Source organism: Salvelinus alpinus, chromosome 38 (genome assembly GCF_045679555.1).
Source record: "Salvelinus alpinus chromosome 38, SLU_Salpinus.1, whole genome shotgun sequence".
NCBI classification, from domain to species: Eukaryota; Metazoa; Chordata; class Actinopteri; order Salmoniformes; family Salmonidae; genus Salvelinus; species Salvelinus alpinus.
This window is the reverse complement of record NC_092123.1, coordinates 13,920,574-13,946,473: the sequence shown is the minus strand read 5'-3', so window position 1 is coordinate 13,946,473 and position 25,900 is coordinate 13,920,574. Positions and strand designations below refer to the sequence as shown.

General features: G+C 41.5%; 1 protein-coding gene across 5 annotated transcripts in view; it reads right to left on the bottom strand.

The window, feature by feature from the left end:
* Nucleotides 1–25,900, bottom strand: part of LOC139566456 (nck-associated protein 1-like) — a 63,912-nt gene that overhangs the window by 5,511 nt on the left and 32,501 nt on the right. For all 5 annotated transcript variants that reach the window (XM_071387638.1, XM_071387640.1, XM_071387639.1 and 2 more), the window contains 16 exons: nucleotides 22,132–22,264; nucleotides 21,928–22,009; nucleotides 21,737–21,795; nucleotides 13,781–13,926; nucleotides 7,931–8,063; nucleotides 7,171–7,290; nucleotides 6,713–6,852; nucleotides 6,495–6,626; nucleotides 4,563–4,781; nucleotides 2,561–2,691; nucleotides 2,168–2,265; nucleotides 1,875–1,968; nucleotides 1,539–1,621; nucleotides 1,099–1,179; nucleotides 685–778; nucleotides 282–398 (listed from right to left, as the gene is read on the bottom strand). In XM_071387638.1, the coding sequence (XP_071243739.1) occupies nucleotides 282–398; nucleotides 685–778; nucleotides 1,099–1,179; nucleotides 1,539–1,621; nucleotides 1,875–1,968; nucleotides 2,168–2,265; nucleotides 2,561–2,691; nucleotides 4,563–4,781; nucleotides 6,495–6,626; nucleotides 6,713–6,852; nucleotides 7,171–7,290; nucleotides 7,931–8,063; nucleotides 13,781–13,926; nucleotides 21,737–21,795; nucleotides 21,928–22,009; nucleotides 22,132–22,264 (1,862 nt within the window). The remainder of the gene's footprint in view (nucleotides 1–281; nucleotides 399–684; nucleotides 779–1,098; nucleotides 1,180–1,538; nucleotides 1,622–1,874; nucleotides 1,969–2,167; nucleotides 2,266–2,560; nucleotides 2,692–4,562; nucleotides 4,782–6,494; nucleotides 6,627–6,712; nucleotides 6,853–7,170; nucleotides 7,291–7,930; nucleotides 8,064–13,780; nucleotides 13,927–21,736; nucleotides 21,796–21,927; nucleotides 22,010–22,131; nucleotides 22,265–25,900) is intronic.

Below are 25,900 nucleotides of genomic sequence, written 5' to 3'. Positions count from 1 at the left end.
TCAGTTTTTAACATCGGTGTTAAACTAGACATCGGGCCGATACCGTTGTTGGCATGTTTAGCTAATATCGGCCAATTCTGATATGTTCACCGATAAATCGTGCATCCCTACATACTATTAAGGATATACGGCCTGTCCTATAGGGCCTGTCCGAATACCCAGACGTGTGTTCTAAAAAGTACTCAGACAGATCTATATCTGCGCCTGGTGGGTTCTATGGTTAATCAGATATGGCCACTATTACCCAAACAGCCATTGACAAATAGAAATGATTAAAATACCTTCGATTGCAGGGCTATATTGAGACATGACGTTGCTGGCCAGAGTTGGCATGGAAACGGCAACGAAGACCATGAGCAGACAGGCGATCTTATACTCCTCCTCTGGGCTTATGTTTTCTGGAAACAGTGGTATTATGTACAGTTAATAACTGGACGGCAATCAAACAGTAGCTCTTAGAAAACAATGTCAAAGCTCTGCCAACTACACCATAATCATGTTTATGTTTTTCCAGATAGCAGTATTCAGTACAGCCAGGCTTTCCTTTTGTAATGAATTGAAGATACACATAAGAAACCTGCACACTGTGAACATACACATGAAATGAACATCTTCCTCAAATGTGTTGATCTCCATTGGCAAACACTGTCAGCCCTTTTGCAGGGGCCTAGTTGTGGCGCTCACCTGATTTCTGTGAAGAAAGGGCCACCACTAAGGCTGGGTCTATCTCACAGGGCAGGCCTGCTGCAGACGACAGCTCATACACATTCATGGCCACCTGACAGGAAGAGGAAATCATAGACTCAGCCAGAAAAACAACAGATCATCATCTTTAAAAGTTTCCAAAATCTATCCTCCAGCACAGGGGACACCAGTTCCACCTATTTTATGTATTCCAGAACTAGCACACCTGATTCAACTAATGCAGGACTTGGTGATTGGTTAACCAATTGAATCAGGTGTGCTCATACTGGAAAACATCTAATAAGTCAAACTGTATAGGGGGTACTCAAGAGAGGTTTGGGAAAGACTGATCTAGACTGTTGTCTCCATTGTAACCCACTGAGAAAGGTTCTATATACACACGTTGCCTCCTACCTTCATGTCAGTCTCTCTGGGAATGTGGTCCTTGAAATCCTCGACGGAGCTCACCAGGAAAGGAATGTGGAAGGACAGCACCTGACGACGGGTGAGGGGACAGAAAAATGGGTCACATTTGAGTGCCGGCATGTTGTCATGTTAAATCTAGTTACTGGCATCTTTCTTTCACATCTTATATATTTGTATACATTTTATTGGACAGAGAAAGTCGGGAATAATAGGACGAGAGTGTGTTTTCAAACCCATGTCGACACTGGTATAGAAGTGCTGTAGGCGGTGGCACTAACTGCTATACCACCCAAGCTACATTACTGACAATTTTGACTTGATCTTATTTGTACCCAGATATACAGCAGAGGACTTCAGTGATGATACAGAAGCCTAGTTAGTGACAGTGATACAGTATTGGCCAGGATAAGTGTTGTGACTGGACTTACGTCGCGGAGTGCTTCCTGGGCCAGTGATCGGAATGACAAGATGACTCCAATGATGGTCATCCTCTTCAGGACGCTGTCAACAGCTACAGAACACAGACAAGGACACAAACAAGGCTTTAACCTCCTGTAAAAGTGTTTCAAAATGAAAAACATATAACTAAAGAGAGTTCAATGCTCAGTGCTGATCTGATGGAAAACCATTTAGCGAGCACATCTTGAGTCATTACCATATACAGGATGTGTTTAATATGGCAACAAGCACACTGACAAACACACTGTTTCTTCTGTTTTGGGGCTACAAGAGTAAGACATGGGCAAGGCAAGAGAGAGACGTACATGAGAGCTTCTTAAAGAGGGCAGCCATCTGCTCTGGCTTATCAAAGCTGGTCCTCATCTGGTTCAGAACCTCCATGTTGTCCACCACCAGTTTCTATGGAAGTGAGAAGGAAGGGGGAAGAGCGAGAAAGACGGTGCCAGACAAAAAAAACAGAAAGAACAAAATAAAGGAAAGAGAGAGGTACTATTAATGAGATTCAACAGAGATAAAGAGCCCAGGGGCATCCACATCAGTACAAAAAGCTCTGAAGGAAAATAAAAACAAACGCCTCTGGTTCAGTCAGTGACCACACCTTGAGTTCTGCCACCTGGGAGGATATGTGCCACATGAGGCTCTCGCTGAGGAACTTCATGCCATAGGGTCCCAGCAGCTCTGACAGTGACCTCATCTCTGTGGGAAAGACAGAGAGCAGGGGGATGTTTTTGGGATTGCTTTTGGGATTTAAGTATGTAGGTGGCCATGATTAAAATGTACACATATTTAACCCGATAAAGGCAATGCTTTCCCCCAAAAATTACTTGTCCCAGAGTGGCGGAATATTCACAAAACTATATTCACTATACAGCAGCCTCAGCATACACTATACCCATCTCGTCACATTATCCTATTCAGGACAGGCTACAAATTCCTACTCAAAGTACTGCAAGCCTCTATTATGTCTAATAAATTATTCTGATGGTCTCACCGGATATATCTGAGTACTCCTCAGCATTAAAGGTGAGCTCGTTCTCCGTAGGCAGGTTGACAAAGGCCTTCATGGCCGGGAAGTAGGCAATGTGGCCGTTGCTTACCTGCCGGAGCAAGGTCTCCAGATACCTATGGACACACAAGCAGACTCAATCTCACTGGGTGACACGATAGAATGGATATCTATCAAGAGTGCTGATCTAGGATCAGGTCCCCCAGTCCATGTTACCTTATTCATTGTGATCCTAAATAAGCACTGCTACTCTGAGACGCTTAATACATACAGCCCAAATGGACATTTTTTTGTCCTGGTTTTGTGAGGAATCACCTAGGTGACATAATACAGTGCCTTGCGAAAGTATTAATCCCTCTTGGTGTTTTTCCTATTTTGTTGCATTACAACCTGTAATTTAAATGGATTTTATTTGGATTTCATGTAATGGACATACACAAAATAGTCAAAATTGGTGAAGCCAAAAAACATTACATGTTTCAAAAAATCCCCAAAAATTCTAAACGGAAAAGGGGTGCGTGCAAATGTATTCACCCCTTTGCTTTGAAGCCCTTAAATAAGATCTGGTGCAAACAATTACCTTCAGAAGTCACATAATTAGTTAAATAAAGTCCACCTGTGTGCAATCTAAGTGTCACATGATCGGTCACATGATCTCAGTACATATATATCTGTTCTGAAAGGCCCCAGAATCTGCAACACCACTGAGCAAGAGGCACCACCAAGCAAGCGGCATCACGAAGACCAAGGAGCTCTCCAAATAGGTCAGGGACAAAGTTATGGAGAAGTACAATTCAGGGCTGGGTTATAAAAAAATATCTGAAACTTTGAACATCCCACAGAGCACCATTAAATCCATTATTAACATCCCACAGAGCACCATTAAATCCATTATTAAAAACTGGCAAGATTGGCACCACAGCAACCCTGCCAAAAGAGTGCCGTCCACAAACAGTCACGGACCAGGCAAGGAGGGCATTAATCATAGAGGCAACAAAGACCCCAAAGATAACCTTTAAGGAGCTGCAAAGATCCACAGCAGAGATACACTCCATACACTCCACAGAGCTGGGCTTTATGGAAAAATACATTGCTTTAAGAAAAAAATAAGAAAACACATTTAGTGTTTGCCAAAAGGCATGTGGGAGACTCCCCAAACATAGGGAAGAAGGTACTCTGGTCAGATGAGGCTAAAATGTAGCTTTTTGCCCATCAAGGAAAACGCTATGTCTAGCGCAAACCTAACACCTCTCATCACCCCAAAAACCCCATCTCCACAGTGAAGCATGATGGTGGCAGCATCATGCTGTGAGGATGTTTTTCATCAGCAGGGACTGGGAAACTGGTCAGAATTGAATGGTGCTAAAGGGTGCTAAATACAGGGAAATTCTTGAGGGAAACCTGCTTCAGTCTTCCAGAGATTTGAGACTGGGATAGAGGTTCAGCTTCCAGCAGGACAATGACCCTAAGCATACTGCTGAAGCAACACTCGAGTGGTTTAACGGAAAACATTTAAATGTCTTGGAATGGCCTAGTCAAAGCCCAGACCTCAATCCAATTGAAAATCTGCGTTATGACTTTGCTGTACACCAGCCGAACCCATCTAACTTGAAGGAGATGGAGCAGTTTTGCCTTGAAGAATGGACAAATATCACAGTGGCTAGATGTGCCAAGCTTATAGAGACATACCCCAAGAGAATTGCAGCTGTAATTGCTGCAAACGGTGGATCTGCAAAGTATCACCTTCGGGGGGATGAATAGTTATGCATGCTCAAGTTTTCTTGTTTGTTTCACAATAAAAAATATTTTGCATCTTCAAAGTGGTAGGCATGTTGTGTAAATCAAATTATACAACAACCCCCCCCCCCAATAAATTTGCATTCCAGGTTGTAAGGCAACAAAATAGGAAAAATGCCAAGGGGGTGAATACTTTCGCAAGCCAACGTATGTGAACTGAGGACTGGTGTGTTGGTTGGGTGGGACTCACCAGTTGGTGTAGAGGCTGGTGATGGTGGGCTCCCCATGGCTGTCCAGGTGCTGGGTCTGCTGCAGCAGCACATTGTTGAACACCCGCGTGATGTCAATCTGCACATAGTTCTCGATGGACTGCAGCACTGTCATGTAGGAACGCACGCTGGTGAGCAGCTCGGAGGGCTTGGCGATCTCTTGCGTGGCCTGGTTGTACATGGTCATCCCCACAATGGACCTGAGAGAAGAGGGAGCATCATGAGTCTTGGATCGATCTATAGATTGTATCTTTCGATCACATTGTTTCAATCCAATAATGTATCATACAGTTGAAGTCAGAAGTTTACATACACCTCAGCCAAATACACGATTCTGCCACCCCTGTGCTTCACGGTTGGGATGGTGTTCTTTGGCTTGCAAGCCTCCCTCTTTTTACTCCAAACATAACGATGGTCATAATGCCCAAACAGTTCTATTTTTGTTTCATCAGACCAGAGGACATTTCTCCCAAAAGTACGATCTTGTCCCCATGCGCAGTTGCAACCCATAGTCAGTTTTTTTATGGATCAGTGGCTTCTTCTTTGCTGAGAGGCCTTTCAGGTTATGTTGATATAGGACTCATTTTACTGTGGATATAGATACTATTGTACCCGTTTCCTCCAGCATCTTCACAAGGTCCTGTGCTGTTGTTCTGTAATTGATTTGCACTTTCCGCACCAAAGCACGTTCATCTCTATGAGACAGAACGCGTCTCCCCTCCCCAATTTCGTGGTAGCCAATTGGTAGTAGTTACAGTCTTGTCTCATCGCTACAACTCCCGTACGGACTCGGGAGAGGCGAAGGTCGAGAGCCATGCGTCCTCCAAAACACAACCCAATGCTTCTTGACACAACGCACATCCAACCCGGAAGCCAGCCGCACCAATGTGTCGGAGGAAACACCATACACCTGGCGACCTGGTCAGCGTGCACTTCACCCGGCCTGGCACAGGAGTTGCTAGTGTGCGATGAGAAAATGATATCCCTGCCGGCCAAACCCTCCCTAACCCGGACGACGCTGGGCCAATTGTGCGTCGCCCCATGGACCTCCCGGTCGCGGCCGGCTGCGACAGAGCCTGGGCTCGAACCCAGAATCTCTGGTGGCACACTGCGATGCAGTGCCGTAGACCACTGCGCCACCCGGGAGGCCCCATGGTGTTTATACTTGCGTATTATTGTTTGTACAGATGAATGTGGTACCTTCAGGCATTTGGAAATTGCTCCCAAGGATGAACCAGACTTGTGGGGGTCTACAATTTATTTTCTGAGGTCTTGGCTGATTTCTTTTGATTTTCCCATGATGTCAAGCAAAGAGGCACTGGGTTTGAAGGTAGGCCTTGAAATACATCCACAGGTACACCTCCAATTGACTCAAATGATGTCAATTAGCCTAACAGAAGCTTCTAAAGCCATGACATACTTTTCTGGAATGTTCCAAGCTATTCAAAGGCACAGTCAACTTAGTGTATGTAAACGTCTGACCCACTGGAATTGTGATTGTGAATTATAAGTGAAATAATCTGTCTGTAAACAATTGTTGGAAAAATGACTTGTGTCATGCATAAAGTAAATGTCCTAACGAATTGCCAAAACTATAGTTTGTTAACAAGAAATTTGTGGAGTGGTTGAAAAACGAGTTTTAACGACGCCAACCTAAGTGTATGTAAACTTCCGACTTCAACTGTATATATCGTATCATATCCATAGTATTTATTGTATCGTATGATATCCTAACACAGCATAAATACTTGAAGACCAGAGGGATAGGAAACACTGCTGTTGAAATATACTGTGTCCCAAATGAAAGCCTATACCCTATATCGGGCACTTAGGGCCCTGGTCAAAAGTAGAGCACTAAATAGGGAAAAGCGCACCATTTGGGAGCCATTCTATGTGTAGGTGGGCGGACTCACTTGGTGAAGCGGATCTCCAGGTGGGAGGTGAGGTATTCGCGGGGGGTAAAGGTGTGTTCCCACACCACAATGTTGGGCACGTAGTTAATGGAGAAGCACAGCTCTGACAGCGCCGTGTGCAGCTTGTCCAGGCTGGAAGACACAACAAGATAGAAATGAACATCAGCAACTACTAACATACACCATCACACACACACACACACGCAGGAACAACTCACTTGGTGACCAGGAGCCTGTTCTTCCTCATGCTCTCAACACCCGGCTTCTCTCGCTCCGGCTCGCCTTTCTTCCCAGTCAGCTTTTTGGACTTCTTGTTCACTGCCTGACTGATGGTTTTCGCACAGTGTTTAGGGAGCAGCTGCAAAGAGATCAAATCTAATCTGAATGAAAATCCACGTGCAATAATTGTATCTATACTTTGATAAGGTAACATAGGACTCCATGAAACTGTCATATATCGTCAATAAGGCCTTACATCAATATGGCCCCTGTCCATTCATTATAAAAGGCAAAACTGATCCTAGAATCAGCACTCCTACTCTGGATCACATACTAAAAATATATGCATTCACTGTACTGAAGTCACTATGGAAAAAAGATACCGCTAAAGTGACAAACGCATCCTTATATACCCTGTTCCACAAGGACATGGTTCTCCATGCCGATGACCCCTCACCTGGTCACTGAGCATGCACTGCTCTGTGCAGATGTCGGTGATGAGGTTGCGCGCCTGCTTGGCCATCTCGTCCAGGAACATGTTGCAGAGCGACAGACTGCGGTCGCCAATGTGATGCCGCTGGGAGAACGCAGGGAAGGGGCAGGTAGTTAACCACTCAGGAACAGTGTGAGATGGGAATCTTAGGGCAACACTTCCGTAGTGCAAAATAATTATTCAAAGTGCAAAACTGACAATAAACCTCAATCTCGCAGTGATTTAACTTGAAACGTTTCTTGAACAATGTGCTTTATAAGCAGGCCTCTTTTTTTCTCTTCTTTTTTTTACTTGAGTAGTAAACTGATCAATACAATCACTTTGTTATGCACATTGCAAATTGTTGAAGAAAAGTTTCAAATTATATCACACTGAGATGATTATAATGACATGTTATAGTAAGTTTTGCACTTTGCACAATGAAAAATGCTGCCCTTAGTGTTTTATGAGAATCTCAAGTTGGGTTGCAAAAATCCAGAAACTTTCCCAAAGTTCCCCGGTTAAAAAAAAAATCCCAGTTGGAGGATTCCCAGAGTCAGAAGGGAAAATGCAGGGAGGGAACACTCCAAACGGGAATCCTGCAACCAGGACTTCTGGAAAACCAAGGAACTTTAAATATGTTTCCTGAATTTTGCACACCTAACCTTACAAAACAAATTGTAGATATGGATGTGATGTTACGCTTCATAAGGGTTTCTTTCAACCATTGGTTGTGGGGCCTTACCTCTTCGGGACAGAGCTCGTGGGTGCAGCTCATGAAGTGTGTGCACAGCAGGGGGAATGAGATAGAGTGGCGCGACTGTGAGGGCAGTTCCAAACACTGCTGAAACATCTTCTCAAATGCTCGGCTGTAGAAGCTATCACCACCAATGAGACGAGGACACCAAGAAAGACAAACTCAACATCCATCTAGAGCAATCATATCCAAAACAATAAATGAATTAATCTTGTTTTCATATCTTGTCATTAACATATATTTTCACAAATATTTATTTATGCAATTATTTTTTACATTTGTGTTATGCCCATTTATTATCGTTAGCGCTCATGTTTATGGCAAATTATTTGACCGAGCGCCTTGATGTCATTCATTGTTTTTTTGGTAAAAAATAAGCCCTTACTGGACTGTATTACTTACTATAACTCTATTACTAATTGCATTTATTGTAAGGTAAATTAAAACATGCTACGTGTTGCAGTAGGCCTTTAGAATAATGCAAAACATATCGTTGACTATCCGAGGTGACAAGTGAGAGGAAGCGAACTACACCTAAACAATACCGAAACTAATTTCACACATAAGTTAGCCTAAAGACAAGATTAAATTGACAATAATCTGATGACTGACAATACTATCAGTTGTAAATTGTACATGAAGAGATGGGCGCAGCTTGGAATTAATTGAACGAGGCAGGCACAGGAGCACCACTTTATCAAGTCCTCCTTCAGTCACATGCAGGTAGAACATTTGATATATTAGATTGAGCATATTCTGCAGTTTCTAAGATGCTTAGCTTTATCAAATAGCTCTCCAAATATCACTTTTTAAAAGAATAACAGTGCTGTGCCGTGTGTTCAGCACATGATAATCGCACCAGAGGGGATGGCTGCCGTTTTATGGGCCCTTAACTTCTTGGAACTATAGGGGGTGCTGTTCTGCATTAGCATATTTGGGTCTCCAAATTAAACTGCCTCGTGCTAAATTCTTGATCGTACAATATGCATATTATTGTTATTATTGGATAGAAAACACTTTCTAGTTTCTATAGAAGTTGGAATTTTGTCTCTGAGTGGTACAGAACAATATCTACAGCACTTTTCATGACAGGGGTCAGATTTCAGAAATGTTTACCCCTGATCTGGAGTCTGTTTTTAAGGCGACAGTGAATGCTATGAAGAAACCGACACTGCCTACGTCTTCCTCTGGGTGTCTGTACGTCATCACGTTTTGAATGGAATCGATTGCACAATCACAGCCATTATAAAAGAACAAAACGTATAGGTACCTCCCTTTCTCGTCGCGCGCCTGAAGCGTGAAGGACATCGGACTTGCCTCATTCCAAATCCTTGTCTAACCAGCAATATTTCTCCGGTCATGTTTTCAGTCGTTATAGTTGTTAAAAACATCATAATGTAGTTAATTTGAACCGTTTTATAGCAATTTATATCCGTTTAGTGCGATTTTGAGGAATTTCTTTGTTGTGCACTCTGAAACTTTGGACACGTTTTGTGGTCCCGTTCGATCGTTAGTGGATATTTCGAAGGACAGAGGACATCTATCGACCAAAAGAAGATTACAACATAGAAAGGATACATTGCCCAAGAATCTGATGGAAGAACAGCTCAAAGTAAGCAATATTTAATATGATAAATCGTTGTTCTGTCGAAATATTTTAAACGCATATTTCGCCATTTTGTTTGTTATCGCGTCACTTGGCGAACCCTGTATTGAAAAGTAAGGATAATTTTAAAAATGTAAGTCAGCGGTTGCATTAAGAACTAATTTGTCTTTCGATTCCTGTCAACCCTGTATTTTTTAGTCAAGTATATGATTAGCTTTCAATTAAACTAGATCACTCTGATAGATGACGTCAGACATATTGAGGCTTGATTTCCTAGTATTTTTATTGTGTAACCACGGTTTTGTATGGCTAAATATGCACCTTTTCGAACAAACTGTATATGTATGTTGTAAAATGATGTTACAGGAGTGTCATCGGAAGAATTCTGAGAAGGTTAGTGAAAAAATTAATATATTTTGGCGGTGATTACGTTATAGCGCTCTTTGGCTGGAATCGATGCTCTGGTAACGTTTTCACATGTGGTATGCTAACTTATCGATTTATTGTGTTTTCGCTGTAAAACGCTTAGAAAATCTGAAATATTGTCTGGAATCACAAGATCTGGGTCTTTCCATTGATATGCTTTGTCTATTCTTATGAAATGTTTTATTAAGAGTAAATTAGTCATACACGTTGCTCTCTATAGTAATTCTAGTCGTCTTGTGATGGTAGGTGCAATTGTAAACTGTGATTTCTACCTGAAATATGCACTTTTTTCTAACAAAACCTATCCTATACCATAAATATGTTATCAGACTGTCATCTGAAGAGGTTTTTTCTTTGTTAGTGGCTATCAATATCTTAGTTTAGCCGAATTGGTGATAGCACCTGAAGTAGTAAGAAACTGATGGAGTTAGAAAAGTGGTGTATTTTGCTAACGTGTTTAGCTAATAGATTTACATATTTTGTCTTCCCTGTAAAACATTTTAAAAATCTGAAATGGTGATCTGTATCTTTCATCTGGTGTCTTGGACTTGTGATTTAATGATATTTAGATGCTACTATCTACTTGTGAAGCTATGCTAGCTATGCTAATCAGTGTGTGGGGGGTGATCCCGGACCCGGGGTAGAGGCTCGTGAAAGGTTAACCAACCATGCTATTTTGTTTGTTTTTTCGCATTGTTTGTAACTTATTTTATACATAATGTTGCTGCTCGCTGTTGTTATTTTACTGCTACTCTTACCACTGCTCTTTAATTATTTGTTCTTTAATAATTCTTCTTAAAAACTGCATTGTTGGTTATACGGGATCGGTCATCCACGGGACGGATGAGCTAACATGCGCTAATGTGATTAGCATGACGTTGTAAGTAACAAGGACATTTCCCAGGGCATAGACATGTCTTATATGGGAGAAAGCTTACATTCTTATTAATCTAACTGCACTGTCCAATTTACAGTAGGTATTACAGCAAAAAAATACCATGCTGTTTGAGGAGAGTGCACAACAACAAAAAACTTTTCACGGTCACTGGTTTGGTGACCTCTGAAGGTAAATAATGTACTTACATTCAGTAATCTTGCTCTGATTTGTCATCCTGAGGGTCCCAGAGATAAAATGTAACAGTTTTGTTTGATAAAATCAATTTTTATATTCAAATGTAGGAACTGGGTTCTACAGTTGGAATCCCTGCTGTGTTTGCTGCACCCCCCATCTAGATGTGTGAAGGTTAGTGTCTTTTCTGTAGGGAAGCTAATTATCCATCATGTATGACATTCCTGAAAGTGTGTAAACTTATATTTTGTATTACCATATCATTTGTTAATAATGGCCTCTTGCATTTCAAAGGTGGAATATTTTTCTATTTAAACTGAAGTTTTTTTCTTAATAATATTTTACCAGATCTAATGTGTTATATTAATTTCACATTTCCACAAACTTCAAAGTTTTTCCTTTCAAATGATATCAAGAATATGCATATCCTTTCTTCAGGTCCTGAGCTACAGGCAGTTAGAGTTGGGTATGTCATTTTAGGCGAAGATTGAAAAAAAGGGTCAGATCCTTAAGAGGTTTTAAGGGCTTGTAGGTAAGCATTTCACTGTAAGGTCTACCAACGCCTGTTGTATTCGGAACATGTGACAAATAACATTTAATTTGATGAGTACTCGTGCAGCAGCATTGCTCAGGCTACTAGGCAAAGACTAGTAACAGACTTTAATAATAGACCTGCCAAAACAAAATTATAATGATTTCTGTTTTATGGTTTTCATTTTGTTTTTACTTATAGCCTACAGTAACAAACTAATAAATGCTATTATATTCTAATGTTACCTTAACACCTTCATAAACACAACCAAATTATTACTCTTCCGATTGCATATATGACATGTATTTATTAGACTGTTAGAATGCTGACCCGTCATTGGCTGGAGGCTATGCGTATGCTAATGGGGGTCCCCAGTGTAAGTAATGAGTGGTCCACGTCTCCCAGTCTGCTGAGGGCTTTGAGAACACCCAATGTGAGTCCAAGGCCCCCCACCCCCACCCTCAGCCCCAAACTCCAGCGATTTTTTGAAATGGGGGAGCAGCAGGAGATTCATCTGCTCCAGCTGGAAGGAATCGTCCTCCATGAAGCACAGGGCTCTGCAAACCTGTTCCTTGAAGTGTTACCGTCCTATAGGTTTTCACTCTGGGGTTGGAGCAAAAATCTACAGGAGGGTAAGCTCTCCAGGAACAGGGTTGGAGACCCCTGATCTAGCATCATTGCTGAAACCTCCATGGTTTGTCATGTGGCCGTCCCAGATACAAGTACTCTTGATTACCTGGGGGTGCGCATGATGGATTTACAAGAACTGTTCCCAACCATCAACATTCATGTCAAGTGAGTGAAAGCAGAAAAGCTCAAATCCATTTTCAAAACAGCTTATTGAGACCATACAGGATTCGGGTAAACAACCCATAATCTCTGGTCCTATTCCTTCTGCGCGTTGGAACTGCGAGAAATTCAGCCGTAAGTGGTCTCTACATGTTTGGCTAAGAAACCATTGTAGATCTATTTCACCCTAATGAAAAAGGATCCAGACTGCTATCACCAACATTTGCTCAGTACTAAGAGCTGTTAGGCTTACTCGAGCAAGAACCCTCACTAACGCTTATTATATTCCATGTCCTCGCTTGAGGCATATACCCAATGGTACAGTTTTATACAATCTTACATCTATAACAGGACAAAATGTGTGCTTATCAAATGTAGTTTCCTCAATATTAAGAAAGGAGTGCCGCAGGGGTCAATTTTGGCCTCCGTTCTTTTCACTATTTATATAGACAAATATTATCTTAAAACCTGTAACAATCATCTCTATAAGCAGATAGTACAGCAGGCCATTCATGACTTTCAACATTATTGACTCAATAAAAATTGCTTACTGATCTTAAACTAGTGCTTAATCCTAATAAAACCAGGTTTATGTTGTTCTCTGGGTCTCGTAATATTGACCCCGAGGACCTGCGTATTTGCACATTGAAGGGAACCCAAATTGAGCAAGTTCCCCATTATAAGTACCTGGACTGACGACGAGCTATTATAATTTTTTTAAACACACATTGAAAAGCAGATCTATAAAAAAAAAAATAATCTTAATGAAATACATCCTGCCTCAATTTTAAAAGTAGGAAGAAGGTTGTTCAAGCATCTTCTCCCAGTACTTGATTATGGTGATATAATCTACATTCACGCTGCAGTCTCGGTTTTAAAATCTTTAAATTCAGCACTGCGTTTTATTACTGGGGACAATTTCAGTACACATCACTGCATTTTGTATAGTTTTGTTGGCTGGGAGTCTCTGACTACCAGAAGGGTCCAGTATTGTATCCTTTTTAATATGAAGCGTTTTTTTTCCAGAGACTCCCCCACATCACGCAATAATTGGAGATCCAGCTAATTTTCAGACCCGCTCTTGGACTGGCTGGTTCTGGAGGTCCCACGGGGTCTCCACTGAGAGGGTGAAAAATACTTTGTTTTTATACCCCCAGCTCATGGAATAGCCTTGAGGCCATTGCTGGTCTGCATTGGACAGATTAGATCAAATTTAAGGACGGTGATATGTGAGACTTGTTTGTTTTGATTAATCTTGTTGTACAGATATTGTCATTGTATTGTATTACATTGTATTGTGCATGTACATGCTTACACAGCTCCCTTGTATATGATACCCTGGTATCAATGCTGACCTACCCTGTATGAACAAAATGAAATATGTATATATTTTCTGTCTGTTGGGTTATGTATTACCAGAAGATGGAGATGTCTGAGGTTTCCGCCAACATCTCCACCAGGGAGTCCACCATCTTGGTGTGGAATGTGATGGTGTTCATCATCTTGCCCAGTTCACGGTGGTCAGCGATGCCCAGAGAGGCTTTTGACACACTAGTGTAGGCCTGGAGAGAGCGAGAGAGACAGACAACCGTTTCATCACATCAATCAAAACACCTTGAATTTCAAATCAAAACCATTCTCCATTTCAGCTAGTATCATATTACAAGTCTCTCTTACAACTGGTGTTTAACCCCCTAGAGTCGATTGACACGTCAATCTAAGTTACATATCACATCCGGCTGTGATTGGGAGTCCCATAGGGCGGCGCACAATTGGCTCAGCTTCGTCCGGGTTTGGCCGGGGTAGGCCAAATAAGAATTTGTTCTTAACTGACTTGCCTAGTTAAACGGCCTCGTACTCAATTCTTGCTCGTACAATATGCATATTATTATTACTATTGGATAGAAAACACTCTCTAGTTTCTAAAACCGTTTGAATTATATCTGTGAGTAAAACAGAACTCATTATGCAGCAAACTTCCTGATCAGGAAGTGGAAAATCTGAAAACGATGCTCTGTTCTAGGGCCTGCCTATAAATGGGCTTGATACGTATAAATGCACGTCATACACCTTCCACTAGATGTCAATAGGCAGTGAGAGAAGAAATGGAGTGTTTATCTTGGTCTGAGGTGGAATAAAAGCTCTTGGCATGACGTGTCACCCATTTCCTGTTTTCTGGAAAGCGTGAGAAGGAGCCGGGGATTGCCTTCTGGAAAGCTGTCATTATAGACCACTAATATCTCCGGCTTTGATTTTATTTGATAAATGTGACAATATCATCGTAAAGTATGTTTTTTCAATATAGTTTTATTAGATTATTGACATTTTTTCGGGACGTTAGGCGTGTTGCGTTGTGTGCCTTTGTTCAGGAAGGAGAGCTTCGCGCTACTTTGCTAGCTTTCTGTGCTAATTGACTGGAGAAGAGGACGTTCTAAAACCAAACAACGATTGTTCACGACAAAGGACCCCTTGTACAACATTCTGATGGAAGATCGTCAAACGTAGGACCCATTTTATGATCCTATTTCATATATCTGTCGAACATGTGTACTATTAGGTAGCGCCCAGATTTTGGGCACGCTCTCGCTATAACATAAGCTGGATGTCGTAATGAAGTTATTTTTAGAATTCTAACACGGCGATTGCATTAAGAACTAGTGTATCTATAATTTCCTATACAACATGTATTTCTTAGTCATGTTTATGAATAGTTATTTGGTCAGAATAGGTGGGTTTTAGAAAAATATCCGCACATTCTGGGAAAAAGATGCTACGTTAGCACAATGTATAACCACTGATTTCAGCTCTAAATATGCAAATTTTCGAACAAAACATAAGTGTATGTATAACCTGATGTTATAGGACTGTCATCTGATGAAGGTTTATGAAGGTTAGTGAAAATTAATATATTTTGCTGGTTTATTCGCTATCGCTAACGTGCCTATTGCTATCGCTAACGTGCCTTGATGAATGAATGCGGTAGTGTGGTAGGCTATTATAGTAAGCTAATATAATGCTATATTGTGTTTTCGCTGTAAAACACTTTAAAAAAAAATCGGAAATATTGGCTGGATTCACAAGATGTTAGTCTTTAATTTGCTGTACACCATCGATTTTTCAGAAATGTTTTATGACGAGTATTTAGGTATTTCACGTTGGTCTCTATAATTACTCTGGCTGCTTCGGTGCTATTTTTGACGGTAGCTGCAATGTAAAACTGATTTATACCTCAAATATGCACATTTTTCAAACAAAACATAGATTTATTGTGTAACATGTTATAGGACTGTCATCTGATGAAGTTGGATCTTGGTTAGTTATGTTGGTTTTGTGCATGCTACCTGTGCTGTGAAAAATGTCTGTCCTTTTTTGTATTTGGTGGGGGGCTAACATAAATATACGTGGGCGGGACCCCGGAGCCAGACAGGTTAAATAAAGGTTAAATCTTTTATTTTTTATTAACGAAAAAAAAAGGGATATCAGTTTCTTGCATTGGATGAGTCTCAATTCACCGCATCTGCCAGTGTCACACTTCCGCTTCTTGGTCCCATGTTTAATAAGCTGGAGAAAAAAAATCCCAGAAATTTTCCATTCGCACAACAGAGCTTATTTCTCCCAAATGTTGTGCACGAATTTGTTTACATCCATGTTAGTAAGCATTTATCCTTAGACAAGATAATCTACCTGACAGGTGTGGCATATGAAGAAGCTGATTAAACAGCATGCTCATTACCCGGGTGCACCTTGTGCTGGGGACAATAAAAGCCCAGTTTAAAATGTGCAGTTGTGTCACACAACACAATGCCACAGATGTCTCAAGTTCTGAGGGAGCGTGCAATTGGCATGCTGACTGCAGGAATGTCCAGTAGAGCCGTTGCCAGACAATTTAATATTCATAAGCTGCCATAAACATTGTTTTAGAGAATTTAGCAGTACGTCCAACCGATCTCACAACCACAGACCATGTGTAACCATGCCAGCCCAGGACCCAGGGTGGGTGGAGTATTTCTGTCTGTAATAAAGCCCTATTGTGGGGGGGAAAAACTCATTCTGATTGGCTGGGCCTGGCTCCGCAGTGGGTGGGCCTGGCTGCCAAGTGGGTGGGCCTGGCTGCCAAGTGGGTGGGTCTATGCCCTCCAAGGCCCACCCATGGCTGCACTCTTGCCCAGTCATGTGAGGGCCTAATGAAACTCAGTAAAATCTTTGAAATTGCATGTGCCGTTAATATTTTTGCTCAGTACATTATGACCAATCTATGGAAAGGGGAGAATCTCATGAACACAATGGTGTTCTCCATTTTGCTCTTCGACCCCCAGAGTGTCACAGGACTCTAATGGAAGGATGAAGGTAGTTTTGTGCCTATAAAAAAAAGGGGTTAAATGTGTGTAAAAAATATATATATATACTGCAAATAGTGCATTCAGAAAGTATTCAGACCCCTACACCTTTTACATATTTTGTTACGTTACAGCCTTATTATAAAACGGATTAAATAATTTTTCACCCTCATCAATCTACACACAATAATCAGGTCGTGAGTGCTCTGGAGCAGGTTTTCAAAAAGGATCTCTGTATTTTGCTCTGTTTATCTTTCAGACGTGACACTTTGCATTCAGGCCAAAGAGTTCAATCTTGGTTTCATCAGACTAGAGAATCTTGTTTCTCATGGTCAGAGTCCTTTAGGGGCCTTTTGGCAAACTCCAAGTAGGCTTTCATTTGCCTTTTACTGAGGAGTGGCTTCCATCTGGCCACACTACCATAAAAGGTCTGATTGGTGGAGTGCTGCAGAGATGGGAGAACCTTCCAGAAGGACAACCATCTCCACAGAGTAACTCTGGAGCTCTGTCAGAGTGACCATCAGGTTCATGGTCACCTCCCTGACCAAGGCCCTTCTCCACCAATTGCTTAGCTTGGCTGGGTTGTCCTGGTGGTTACACATTTCTTCCATTTAAGAATGGAGGCCACTGTGTTCTTGGGGACCTTCAATGCTGTAGAAATTTGTCGGTACCCTTCACCAGCTCTGTGCCTCAACACAATCCTGTCTCGGCGCTCTACGGACAATTCCTTCGACATCATGGCTTGGTTTCTGCTCTCACATGCACTGTCAACTGTGTGACCTTATATAGACAGGTGTGTGCCTTTCCAAATCACGTCCATAGACTGAATTTACCAAAGGTGGACTCCAATCAAGTTGTAGAAAAATCTGAAGGATGATCAATGGAAATGCACCTCAGCTCAATTTCGAGTCTCGTTTTCGCTTTGTCATTATGGGGTATTGTCTGTAGATTAAAGAGAGACAGTTAATGTAATACATTTTAGAATAAGGCTCTAACGTAACAAAATGTGGAAAATGTCAAGGGGACTGAATACTTTCCAAATTAACAGTACATTTCCTGAGATTTTTATAGCTCCTAAATTTAGAACAGACACTTCAAAACCATGTTTCTTGTTTTTTTAACTGCCCTTTATGCCATTTATGAATGTGTTATTCAATGCATTTCTTTGGGATTTAGTAGAAAAGGTCAAAATCAACATTTTATCAAATATTTTTTTTATATACAGTACCAGTCAAAAGTTTGTTAACACCTACTCATTCTAGGGTTTTTCATAATTTTGACTATTTTCTAAATTGTAGAATAATAGTGAAGACATCAAAACTATGAAATAACACATATGGAATCATGTAGTAACCAAAAAAAAGTGTTAAACAAATCAAAATACATTTCATATGAGATTTTTCAAAGTAGCCACCCTTTGCCTTGATTACAGCTTTGCACACTCTTGGCATTCTCTCAACCAGCTTCATGAGGCATGCTTTTCCAACAGTCTTGAAGGAGTTCCAATATATGCTGAGCACTTGTTGGCTGCTTTTCCTTCACTCTGCAGTCCAACTCATCCCAGGCCAGGTCATCTGATACAGCACTCCATCACTCTCCTTCTCGGTCAAATAGCCCTTACACAGCCTGGAGGTGTGTTGGGCCTGGAGGTGTGTTTTCCTCTGTGTTTTCCTGTTGAAAAACAAACAATAATCCCACTAAGCGCAAACTAGATGGGATGGCGTATTGCTGCAGAATGCTGTGGTAGCCATGCTGTTTAAATGTCCCTTGAATTTTAATTAAAATCACAGACAGTGTCACCAGCAAGGCACCCCCACACCTCCTCCATGCTTCACGGTGGGAACCACACATGAGATCATCAGTTCACCTACGCTGCTTCTCACAAAGACACGGACAGATTTCCACCAGTCTGTCCATTTTTTGCCCAAGCAAGTCTCTTCTTCTTATTGGTGTCCTTAAGTAGTGGTTTCTTTGCAGCAATTCGACTATGCAGGCCTAAATCACGCAGTCTCCACTCAACAGTTGAGATGCGTCTGAAATCTGTGAAGCATTTATTTCAAATCAAATCAAAGTTTGTCACGTGCGCCGAATACAACAGGTGTAGACCTTACAGTGAAATGCTTACTTACAGGCTAAAACCAATAGTGCAAAAAAGTTATTAGGTGAACAATAGGTAAGTAAAGAAATAAAAACAACAGTAGAAAGACAGTGAAAAACAGTAGCAAGGCTATATACAGTAGCGAGGCTATAAAAGTAGTGAGGCTACATACAGATACTGGTTAGTCAGGCTAATTGAGGTAGTATGTACATGTAGATATGGTTAAAGTGACTATGCATATATGATGAACAGAGAGTAGCAGTATTGTAAAGAGGGGTTGGCGGGTGGCGGGACACAATGCAAATAGTTAGCGGTTAGCCAATGTGCGGGAGCACTGGTTGGTCGGGCCAATTGAGGTAGTATGTACATGAATGTATAGTTAAAGTGACTATGCATATATGATAAACAGAGAGTAGGAGCTACGTAAAAGAGGGGTTGGGGGAACACAATTTAAATAGTCCGAGTAGCCATTTGATTACCTGTTTAGGAGTCTTATGGCTTGGGGGTAAAAACTGTTGAGAAGCCTTTTTGTCCTAGACTTGGCACTCCGGTACCGCTTGCCATGCAGTAGTAGAAAGAACAGTCTGTGACTGGGGTCTTTGACAATTTTTAGGGCCTTCCTCTGACACCGCCTGGTGTAGAGGTCCTGGACGGCAGGCAGCTTAGCCCCAGTGATGTGCTGGGCCGTACGCACTACCCTCTGTAGTGCCTTGCGGTCGGAGGCCGAGCAATTGCCGTACCAGGCAGTGATGCAACCAGTCAGGATGCTCTCGATGTTGCAGCAGTAGAACCTTTTGAGGATCTCAGGACCCATGCCAAATCAGCTGTTTATAAATATGCACAGACCACCCCCCCTTGTCTTACCGGAGTGTGCTCTTCTATCTTGCCGGTGCAGCGTATATCCCGCTAGCTGAATATCCATGTGGTCATAGGATATTCCAGTTTTTGATGTCACGTTGGTAGGATATTCGTGATCGTACCTCGTCTAATGTATTGTCCAATGATTGCACGTTGGCGAGTAATATTGACATTAACGGCAGCTTTCCCACTCGCCTTTCTGCGGGTTCTCACAAGGCATCCCGCTCTGTGTCCTCTGTGCTTGCATTTCTTCCTCTTGCAAATAATGGGGATGTTGGCCCTGTCGGGTGTTTGGAGAATGTCCTGTGCGTCTTGCTTGTTGGAGAAAAATTATTTGTCTAATCCGAGGTGAATGATCGCTGTACTGATATCCAGAATAATTTTTGTGCCGTAAGATACGGTTGCAGAAACATGATGTACAATATAAGTTACAAATAACGCGGAAATCAACAACACATAATAGCACAATTGGTTGGGCGCCTGTAAAACTGCTGCCATTTCTTCCGGCACCAATGTATTTGGGCTGCAATTTCTGAGGCTGGTAACTCTAATGAACTTAACATCTGCAGCAGAGGTAACTCTGGGTCTTCCTTTCCTGTCGCCTTCCTCATAAGAGCCAGTTACATCATAGCCAATGATGGTTTGAACCTGAAGCAAGGATATGCATATTCTTGATACCATTTGAAAGGAAACACTTTGAAGTTTGCAGAAATGTGAAATTAATGTAGGAGAATAACACATTAGATCTAGTAGAAGATAATACAAAGAAAAAAACATGCGATTTCAAATTTTTTGTTTTGTTCCGTCATCTTTGAAATACAAGAGAAAGATTTATATTTTGCCCACTAGATGGCAGCAGTGTATGTGCAACGTTTTAGACTGATCTAATGAACCATTGCATTACTGTTCAAAATGTTGTATCAAGACTGCCCAAATGTGCCGAATTGGTCAATTGATACATTTTCAAGTACATAAATATAGAGAACATCCAAAAATGATATGGTAATAAAAAATGTAAGTTTACACACTCCCAGGAATGTCATAAATGATGGATAACTAGCATCCCATCACATTAGCTCAACCGTCCCGTGGGTGGGGACACACCGATCCCGTAGAGGTTTTAAAGTAATGATGGACTGTCATTTCTCTTTGCTTATGTGCTATTTGGTCTTTTACAAAATAGGGACATCTTCTGTATACCTTGTCACAACAAAACTGATTGGCTCAAACGCATTAAGGAAATAAATTCCACAAATGAACTTTTAACAAGGCACACCTGGTAATTGAAATGCATTTCAGGTGACTACCTCATGAAGCTGGTTGAGAGAATGCCAAGAGTGTGCAACGCTGTCATTATGGCAAAGGGTGGCTACTTTGAAGAATCTCAAATATAAAATATTTTTAGTTTACTACCTGATTCCATGTGTGTTATTTCATAGTTTTGATGTCTTCACTGTTATTCTACAATGTAGAAAATAGTACAAATAATGAAAAACCCTTGAATGAGTAGGTGTCCAAACTTGTGACTAGGTATAAAAGAATATACGGTACCAAAGGGGTCCTAAAGTTCTAAACCAAATAGCTAAATGATCCATAGTATGACCAGCTTATAACAATTCCATGTCAGTTCAGCAATCCCCCCTACCCCAGTCTTATACTGTAAAGAATTAAGGGGGTAAACACCACCGTTTATGTGCTGTAAATGCTGCAAACTAGCATATAGTAAACCAGGACACAATGCCAAAACGTAACTGTTTTGTTCAATTTATGTTGCTCTCAAAACATTTCACTCCCTAAATAGCGGCCAAATCGCTAGCTGTACCCCCCTATCGAATACGGCATGTAGCAGATTGTTTACAAATAGACTATTATTTATTTAGACTAAATATAATATTCATAGGGACAGCTATTAAACCTAATACTAGTCTAAAAAGCACTTCCAAAGGAGATTCCAATCTGGGTCAAAACAACTGGCCCATAAGGGTATAACTAGGGTAGCATAGAGTTATTGAGCTTTGTAATATGAGGACTGTTTTTGATATGGCTACCATAACCAGTCCTGGGCTGGCAGTGGCTTACCTGTAGACGGAACCAGTCAAGCCTCATGCCCCGGAAATCAAACACGTCTCCGTCCTCCACTGCAACACAAGCAGAGACACTCATATCCTGATGTCAACATCCGCACCCACCACAGTGTCTATACATAAAGCAACACTTGGGAAGGAGGTAGTGGCAGGCAGGCGAGTATCGTAAGTGTCAGGGCTGAATACCTTGCTTCACGCTGAGGGAGGTCATGGTGTTCACAAAGGAGGACATGATGATGGACTCGTCCTCAGGGCAGACGGAGAGGTTCTGGAAGGGGAGATCTACGTGTCACTGTCTTGTTGTTGCAAAATGTTGTTGAACGCAAAGAACGTGTATGCGTGTGTCAGCGTGCACATGTTAATGTGTGTATGGGGGGGGGGGGGTCTCACCTGCACAAGCTCGTTGAGAATCACAGCGTCAAAGCCAGACAAGTACTGCACATAGTACCGTTGCATTACGGGACCGTACTTCCTGATGTGTGCCCGGAGCTCCTCCATGTAGAAGATGAGCTCTGCAACATGCCTGAGAAGCAACAAGAGAAAAGGAGAAGTCAGGGGTCTATTGATTGGTGAACACTGTAGCAAAACAAGTGTTTCTTATGGAACGAGTTCAGGTTAGTCTAAGGCAGCCAAGCCATACTCAACAGTATTTCAACTTCAGGAAATCGGTCAGCTTTTATCTTACTGCTGTTGAGAGTTGTAATTGTAGAAGGCACAAGGTGCAATTTCAAAATGTGGTATTGCATGGGCAGTTTTCCTTGTTACGTTAGTCACTGACTGACCTTGGAGAGCTATTTATAACCGGTCAGAAATGTTCAGTTGATCACCTACTAGCCCATGTTAGTTAGGTAGGTAAGTAAGGCTAACCAGCCATCTAAATCTTGTAGTTATTATGGCCAGATTACGTGCCCAGGACCCTCGACCCCAAGGGGCCCCAATTTGCTTTTTATTTATTTTATTTATTAGGATCGCCATTAGCCGACGCCAATGGTGACAGCTAGTCTTACTGGGGTCCGACATATAACGAAAAATACATTAGACAAAATAATTTTTTATTTACACACTACATGTTAATGTTTTTAAAAATGTGTGTGTATGCGTCGATCAGTCACACATACATGTCAGTACATACACACAACAAGTAGGTCACATGTGGGAGAGGCGTTGTGCCGTGAAGTGTTGATTTATTTGTTTTTTTGAAACCAGATTTGCTGTTCACTTGCACTATATAAGAAGGGAGTTCCATGCTCTTATGGCTCTTTAAAATACTGTACCTTGAATTTGTTCTGGACCTGGGGACTGTGAAAAGACCCCTGGTGGGCATGTCTGGTGGGATAAGTGTGTGTGTCAGTGCTGTGTGCAAGTTGACTATGCAAACAATTTGGAAGTTCCAACACAATGTTTACTATTGTGACGCAGTCAGTCTTTCCTCAAGTCTTAGCCAAGAGAGACTGTCATGCATAGTATTAATATTAGCCCTAAGATTACAAATGAGTCGCAAGACGTGTCGCTCTGTTCTGGGCCAGCTGCAGCTTAACTATGTCTTTCTTTGCAGCACTTGACCAAATGTGTTTTTATTTATTTAACTAGTCAAGTCAGTTAAGAACAAATTCTTATTTACAATGATGGCCTGGGCCAATTGTGCGTTGCCCTATGGGACTCCCGATCACGGCCGGTTGTGATACAGCCCGGGATTGAACCGGGTCTGTAGTGATGCCTCTAGCACTGCGATGCAGTGCCTTAGACACCTGTGCCACTCGGGATCCCAATAATCAAGATCAGATCAAACTAGAGCCTGCAAGACTTGCTTTGTGGAGTGTGGTGTCAAAAAAGTAGAGCATATCTTCACTAACAGACCTCTCCCCATCTTTAACCACTGAATCTATATGTTAAGACCATGACAGTTTACAATCTAAGGTAACACGTAATTTAGTCTCCTCAACTTGTTCAACAGTCACACCATTCATTACCAGATTCAGCTGAAGTCTAGAACTTAGGGAATGATTTGTATCAAATACAATCCTCTTTGTTTTAGAAATGTTTAGGATCAGTTTATCACTGGCCGCACATTCCAAAACAGACTGCAACTCTTTGTTAAAGGGACTTCATTAGCTGTGGTTGCTGATACGTATATGGTTGAATCATCAGCATACATGGACAAACATGCTTTGTTTAATGCCAGTGGCAAGTCATTGGTAAAACTAGAAAAGAGAAGAGGGACTTGAGCTGCCCTGGGGTACACCACACTTTACATGTTTGACATTAGAGAAGCTTCCATTAAAGAAAACCCTCTGAGTTGTATTAGATAGATTGCCATATCGTGGATTCAGAGCTGAGGTTGAAAAGCCATAACACATAAGTTCTCAACAGGATATGATCAATAATATCAAAGGCTGCACTGAAATCTAACAGGACAGCTCCCACAATCTTCTGATTATCAATTTCTTTCAACCAATCATCAGTCATTTGTGTCAGTGCAATACATGTTGAGTATATGCTGAAAGACTGATGTTAATTTGTTTACAGAGAAGTAGCATTATCTTTGGTCAAACACCATTTTTTTCAACAATTTGCTAAGAGATGGCAGCAAGCTGATAGGTCTGCTGTTAAAACCACTAAAAGGCCGCTTTACCACTCTTGGGTAGCGGAATGAATTAGGCTTTCCTCCAGGCCTGAAGACAAAGACGTTCCTCTAGGCTCAGAATAAAGATATGACATATAGAAGGGGCTAGAGTCAACTACAATCCTGAGTAGTTTTCCATTTAAGTTGTCAATGTCAGGCGGTTTGTCATTTTTGATCAAAAACAAATCTACCAAACTAACTTTACAAAATTCTAACTTGCAGTTTTTGTGTTTATTATGGATTAGCTATTCCTGGGGCCCGTCAAAATTGAGGCAGTTATACATTTTTAAAAACAATACACAATTCACAAAACACTAAGTGTGTGCCCTCAGGCCCATGCTCCACAACCACATATCTACAATGCAAAATCCATGTGTATGTGTGTGTATAGTGTTAGATAATTTCCAGTCATCTGGTGATTTTCAATATTCAGGTCCCCAAGAGAGTAGACATCTCTGTTTACATCAGATACAATAACAAGCATTTCACACATATTATTTAGATACTGACTGTTAGCAATTGGTGGTCTATAGCAACACCCAAAAAGAAAAGGTTTTAGATGTGCCAGGTGAACCTGCAACCACAATACTTCAATAACACTTGACATAAGATCTTCTTCTATGCATTGCAGGGATATGGCTCTGAATATATACAGCAACACCTCCCCCATAAGCACCTGTCTCTTCTATAGATGTTATATCCTTGTATTGCTACTGCTGTATTATCAAATTAAGTATCCAAGTGAGTTTTGGAAATGAGTAATATATTAATGTTATCTGATGTTAGTAAGTTATCCATTAATCAGTTGGTGTGTAAGTGTGCGCGCTGTGGGGTTGAAACTACGAACCAATAAGCTTGGCTCTCGCATCCCTTCCAGGCTTTTGAGAGGAAGGGTGGACAATGAGCCTGTCATGGCGAATGCAAGCAATATCCCCACGAGCTCTGGCAGCTTTCATGGCTGGGATAAGTTATTTTCTCTTCTGGCGCACAGCTTCAGGATAGTCCTCGTTGAGGAAGATATACGTTCCCCTCAAGTTCTTGGTTCTTTCCAGAACAGCTACCTTGTCCTTGAACCTCAGGAACTTGACTACTATTGGCCTGGGTCTGTCACCTGAGCCGGTGGTGGGTTTTCCAGTCCTGTGGGCGCGCTCCACCTCAGTCTTCCTGTGGTCCATCTTCAGTTTCTCTGAGATCATTTCCCCCACTTTATCCTTAGACTCCGTCCAGGTCTCATGTGGAGATTCTGCAATTCCGGCCACAACCATGTTGTTCCACCTTGATTGTCCCTTGAGATAATCTGATTTCTCCGTCATTCACATCCAGAACTGATGTCCTCTTTCAATGACTTAAAGATTGCGGTCATCTTGCCGTTCTCCTGTTTAAACTCATCGAGCTGACCCTTGGAGAACTGCAAACTCTTCTTCAGGTCATGGATCTCTCGTCAGATCGTCAATTATTTTATTAGTTGACTCCACCAGTATTTGGACAAAACACTTGAAGCCATTTTCTTCTTGTTGTATCAACTGCTTGCAGGAG